General features: G+C 34.2%; 1 protein-coding gene across 1 annotated transcript; it reads right to left on the bottom strand.

Annotated features, from left to right (window-relative positions):
- Positions 1 to 4,741: 4,741 nt before the first annotated feature.
- On the bottom strand, positions 4,742 to 6,450 carry LOC121796744 (zinc finger protein ZAT5-like). The gene is made up of 2 exons (XM_042195532.1): positions 6,436 to 6,450; positions 4,742 to 5,464 (listed from the first exon to the last, which is right to left on the bottom strand). Exons 1-2 carry the CDS (start codon positions 6,448 to 6,450, stop codon positions 4,742 to 4,744), a joined length of 738 nt encoding a protein of 245 aa, XP_042051466.1.
- Positions 6,451 to 6,656: the final 206 nt, after the last annotated feature.

Here is a 6,656-nt window from a genome sequence, read left to right on the forward strand (position 1 = left end):
GTTTTGTGAACAAGAGTGAAGTAAAATCAGAGTAAGAGTGATGTGTTTTGTGAACAAGAGTGAAGTAAAATCTGATTAAGAGTGATGGGTTTTGTTAACAAGAGTGAAGTAAAATCAGAGTAACAGTGATGTGTTTTGTGAACAAGAGTGAAGTAAAATCAGAGTAAGAGTGATGCGTTTTGTGAACAAGAGTGAAATAAAATCGGAATAAGAGTGATGTGTTTTGTGAACAAGAGTGAAGTAAAATCAGAATAAGAGTGATGTGTTTTGTGAACAAGAGTGAAGTAAAATCAGAGTAAGAGTTATGTGTTTTGTGAACAAGAGTGAAGTAAAATTAGATTAAGAGTGATGTGTTTTGTGAATAAGAGTGATGTAAAATCAGAATAAGAGTGATGCGTTTTGTGAACAAGAGTGAAGTAAAATCAGATTAATAGTGATGTGTTTTGTGAACAAGAATGAAGTAAAATCATGCTAAGAGTGATGTGTTTTGTGAACAAGAGTGAAGTAAAATCAGAATAAGAGTGATGCGTTTTGTGAACAAGAGTAAAGTAAAATCATAATAAGAGTGATGTGTTTTGTGAACAAGAGTGAAGTAAAATCAGAATAAGAGTGATGTGTTTTGTGAACAAGAGTGAAGTAAAATCAGAGTAAGAGTGATGTGTTTTGTGAACAAGAGTGAAGTAAAATCAGAGTAAGAGTGATGTGTTTTGTGAACAAGAGTGACGTAAAATCAGAATAAGAGTGATGCGTTTTGTGAAAGAGAGTGAAGTAAATCAGATTAAGAGTGATGTGTTTTGTGAACAAGAGTGAAGTAAAATCATGCTAAGAGTGATGTGTTTTGTAAACAAGAGTAAAGTAAAATCATGCTAAGAGTGATGTGTTTTGTAAACAATAGTGAAGTAAAATCATGCTAAGAGTGATGTGTTTTGTAAACAACAGTGAAGTAAAAACATAATAAGAGTGATGTGTTTTGTAAACAAGAGTAAAGTAAAATCAGAATAAGAGTGATGTGTTTTGTGAACAAGAGTGAAGTAAAATCAGAGTAAGAGTGATGTGTTTTGTGAACAATAGTGAAGTAAAATCAGAGTAAGAGTGATGTGTTTTGTGAACAAGAGTGAAGTAAAATCAGAGTAAGAGTGATATGTTTTGTGAACAAGAGTGAAGTAAAATCAGAGTACGAGTGATGTGTTTTGTGAACAAGAGTGAAGTAAAATCAGAATAAGAGTGATGTGTTTTGTGAACAAGAGTGAAGTAAAATCAGAGTAATAGTGATGTGTTTTGTGAACAAGAGTGAAGTAAAATCATGCTAAGAGTGATGTGTTTTGTAAACAATAGTGAAGTAAAATCATGCTAAGAGTGATGTGTTTTGTAAACAACAGTGAAGTAAAATCATAATTAGAGTGATGTGTTTTTTAAACAAGAGTGAAGTAAAATCATGCTAAGAGTGATGTGTTTTGTAAACAAGAATGAAGTAAAATCATGCTAAGAGTGATGTGTTTTGTAAACAAGAGTGAAGTAAAATTATGCTAAGATTGATGTGTTTTGTAAACAACAGTGAAGTAAAATCATGCTAAGAGTGATGTGTTTTGTAAACAATAGTGAAGTAAAATCATAATAAGAGTGATATGTTTTGTAAACAACAGTTGTAAACAACAGTGAAGTAAAAGCACTACCTTTAATTACTGTTAATGGTCAATATATTGCTTCATTATATAAATACAATCATTACACACAAGATTAAAATCAACTGCTTAAGACTAACACGGTGTGAATATTGAATAAAATTAATTTACAAGGAAACCCTTCTAGACTTTAACGAATATATCAAAATGTTTCTTCTCGGAATGTTCATTTGTTGACCAATTTTAGTAAAACCAAATTATAGTGACATAATCGAGTTTAATACAGTATTTATCATTCCACCCACCAACTTGGAAAAAAATAAACACAAGTCAACAAAATCCCCCAATTTATATAAATTCCTTAACATTTTTTGTATTGAATTCCAGATTTGATCTAAAATTAGATGGCAGCAGCCATGAATTCTGCAGTGTCGAGAAATCCTACAGTTCGATTCAGCAGAATAAATGAGGAATTCGGCTACAGCGCCGGCGCGAGGAGCAGTGGCTGGAGAATTTTTTCGACGCAGCGGAGCGGGCATAATCTGATGACTTCGTGGAGCTATCGGCGAGATCGGGTAAACTGAAGTGACGGCGGAACTGAAGAAGGTGTTGGAAAAGAAGATATCGGAGAATGACGCGGAGGTGAACAAGGCTCAGGGTGATTTTGCGGCGGCGATCGACGGGGAAGAGAAACAGAAAGACAATAATCACTATAATTTCCAACGAGATTTGGAAATTGAAACTGCATAATTTCATATTTAAATTTCATAATGTAATTGCCAAATATACCCTTGGCCTATTTTATATTATTAAAATAAATAATATTTGTTCTAATAAGATGTGTGGCTGAGATTTATTCTCTAGTTATACACTTAAGATTAGTTATATCTTGATCACTAACCTCTATATATATATATATATATATATTTATTCAACCCAACCAATTGGATGCACATTGTATAAGTAGTCCATCAACAGCGGAGCCACCCTTAATTAAGCAAACACAATGCGTAAAACCCTTGTCAAAATAACAGAAAGGAATGGACCATATATAGGCTGTCTTTTCACATCTAGTAGAATATACATAAACACTTTTATTTATATAGTCCAAGTAAAATTAAGACTTATAATTCAATTCAATAGCTAGGTTAGGGTTCACAAATTTATTTGGTAGACCATTAGCCGATAAATATAATCATATAACCGTTTGTTTAGTTAGGGATATTAATTTCAAGCAAAAGAGTGTGTGTGTGAGTGTAAGAGAGAGAAGCATGTGCATTTTAGCTTTGGTTGTGGTGAGTGACGAGTGCCTAATAACTGTAGTGTATTGGGCAAATGATAAAGAAAGGATCTACTTCTATTGTAACATTGAATGAGTGTTTGTGGAAGATCCCCAGAAAACATGGAATTGAATAACTACCCATCACGTGGATATAATCCAATCCAATCCAATCCAATCCAATCCAATCCACGTATCCCCTATTATTATTATTTCCTAATTCCTACCATAGTAAGTAACCTTCGCCCATTTTTCCAAACATATTAATGTTTCTCCAACTAACGTTGGCTGTATCGATTTAGCTACCAAAATATTCGTTCAAACATATTCCATCTAAGCAATGTTTAACCATACAAGCTATGAGATGGAAATAGATACTAGTACTTTAGTAATGCTAATTAGTGCGAAAAACTTGTTTGAAAAATTTAGTAAATTACGCGTCATTTTTCCCTTAATAATTTAATGATATTTATATCCCAACATAATAACTTTTGTGTAGTTGGATCGAGCAGCTATATTAAGATCTTATCAGTATTTATATGTGACCAAAGATCTTAATTATCACTATTTATATGTGACCAATACGCAATTTCTACTACTAAAAATACACTATATTAGTAATTCTTATTTCTTAAACATATATGCATGTAAGGTTCATTTAATCTTTTTTCTCCATGTGCATTTTCTTAATTTAAGTGGATACAATTATCTTCTCTCTCACACAGATCAAGAATGCAAGATGAGAACACTTCAACATATAGTCGCATGCGCAGATCATATCTATAATTCATAATTTTTATTTTTGTTAAATGAACTTAAATTGAAAGGTCTAATTGAGTCACGGTGGATTTGAACCTCATGCAACCTTTGGCTTCGTATTAATCGTTCTACCACTGGCATACACGCATATATATATATACATATATATATATATAATTCATATTTATCCGATTATGAAACCCAGCAGGCTGCTGTCACTATCCCTAAAACGTTATTGACATACGACTTATTCCTAATATATACTCCTTTCGGCAATAAATTAACATTGCTGACACACAATACAGAAAGACTCTCACTATATAATCATATTAGTAGTCATAATTAGACAGAGACTCAATATCTCTATGACTATTGTTGTGATGGAATAGGGTAATATGAACAATCAAAACAAACAGAAACATAAAGAGACACAGATTTACGTGGTTCACCAACATTGTGTTGGCTACGTCCATGGTCAGGAAAGGAGAACAAGAAAGGAGAACAGATTGTATTATGATAGTGGTTACAAAGTTTTATGCCCTACTTCTATATAAATAGCACACAAGACGGGCTAGGCACAATATGAGAAATATGACCCAATATAGTGAGACCCCGTTAGGCTAGCGGGCTAGCGGCAAATCATATAGATTCAAGGCATACTAACAACTATATTATCCAATTTTAGTTTTAAATTAACAGAACTGACCTAATATACTCCATGTGGTAGTGCAAGCAACCATAATCACTAAAACCAATTCTTGGCCTTGTAATTTAGGTAATGCTGACAACTATTTATGACTTGTAATAATCTTTGAGAATTCTACAATTAAGGTAATAGTTTTTAGAGAATCTAGAATAGTTTTTAGAGAATCTAGTCGTGAGTAACTTATTTTGGCAATTTGTAGAAAAATCAACCACATTCAAAGCGTGTGAATATTAAATAGTGTCAACGAATTTCACTACCTTTCATGTGAAATCGGTAGAAATCAATAAAAAGAAAGTAAGTTTTTTTTTAAAATAAAAAATAAAAAAGAAAGCAAAGAAAGAATGGATACAAGGAATTAAATCTGTAATCTGCCAGTTAATAATGGCAATCAATTAAAGGCGAAGCAGCAAAGACTATGACTTGTTCCTTTGCCGCAAAAGGAAACTTAGATTCCGGTTGATCGTCTCCCGGTGCCGGTAGATTGAGGTCTAACGACAACAGATTCCTCGCCTTCTTCACTCCCGGAATCGGCCTGTGCCGGCGCATGTGTCCGCCCAGCGCCTGCCCTGACCCGAATTCCGCACCGCATATGGAGCACTCGTGGACCCTGGGGGTGCCAGACGCCGGTCTATTTGAAATTTGCAGTGAGAGATTTGTGTCTTCATCACTCAATGGCTTCTTTTCTTCTAGGCTTGTTGGCTTATTCGGCTTCTTGTGACTGGCTCTGTGGCCACCCAATGCTTGGAAGGATGGGAAACACTTGCTACACGTTTTACACTGGTAAACTTCTGCGGACGCAGGTGGTTGTGGTGGTAATCTGCCTTCGGCTAAGAGGATTAGGCAATTGGCCATATCTTCCTCCTCGTCATGTGCTAATGCGATCCCGCTGGAGTGAGAAGGCGAGGCGTTGCTTATAACGGCGCTGGTGGAGGAGGTGCTGGCGATGGTTAAGGCGAGCGGGGAGGCCGAGCGCGGCCTCTTGCTCCGCTTGCCCTTCACCATAGCAACTTCTTGTTGCATGGCTTTTGGTTGGAAATTGGAATAGAAAGGAAGAGAGGTAATTGGGTGGTGAAGATATATAGTTTCTATATATATAATCTGAAAAGTGGAAAAAGGAGAAATTGTTCACTTACGATGTTCTTCTTTTCTTGCAGTCGCAACTTAACATGGAATTATATACTAGTACTCCTCTGTTCCATTCAAGATATTCACATTTTTTAATAGCACGAGATTTTAGATTGAGTTATTAGGTGAAGTAAATAGAGAGGAAAAATAGTTAAATATTTTAATAAAAAATAAATGATTTATTTTCATATGTAAAAAGTGGATATCTGGAGTGAGACAAAAAAAAATGTACACCAGAGACGGACAGAATGAGTAGTATATTGGTTGTGGTGGTTTGTGATGGCAATGGAGTGAGGGAAGGAGTGAGAATCGGTTGGGTTTGAAGCAAACGCATTACTTTTTAAGAACGCACCACAGAATTCACCACCCCCACTTCTTCTTCTTTTCTTTATTTATTTAATTATTTACACACTTTCAAATGTGAATGTGTGGACATTCATAAATGAATACATATATGTATATTAAATCTGTCCTTCCAAGTTCCAACCAATTTAGGGCTTATAATTAATTTATCACTATCCTAGCTGTAAGATTCAAAAACTTAACTAATTATTGCATTAAAGTCAGATAATTAAGATGCATTTAGATCAGACAAATGAGGATTCATAGAATGCAAGATTTGAGTAGATTTGTTGAATTTCGGTTTTATTGTGAAATTCAAAAGTAAATCACGTCCTTTTCCAATAGCTTCTATCCCTATCAAATTCAGTTACACTATACTTCATATGTGCACCTCCAATTTATAGGTCATAGGGTTAATATTGCCATGTCATTCTAAGTCATAAATATACATCTATACTAACACTTGTATATGGGATAAAATAAATACACTACTTACTAGATTTCATTGAAAGCAATCTCAAATATTGTCATTTAGTGATTTAGATATTGTTTGTCAATATCATTAATTAAAAAAAATAATTGCGCAGTTGCCATGCACTTACAATGTACTCTAACATTAGTGATGAATAATAGTACGTGCTAAGTGGATTAGAACCCCACAACCACGACGGCTGCGTAATAAATTAGTAATAATTTCTTAAATTGCTAATGACTTTAGCCAATGATTAGAGTTGGTAAAGCATGGAATAATAGCACGTTCACTTTGTGGAATGGAGGAATATCAATTATTTCTCTGCTCAAATTACGCCCCAAAGAATTATGT

Source organism: Salvia splendens, chromosome 3 (assembly GCF_004379255.2).
Source record: "Salvia splendens isolate huo1 chromosome 3, SspV2, whole genome shotgun sequence".
In the NCBI taxonomy this organism is placed as follows: Eukaryota; Viridiplantae; Streptophyta; class Magnoliopsida; order Lamiales; family Lamiaceae; genus Salvia; species Salvia splendens.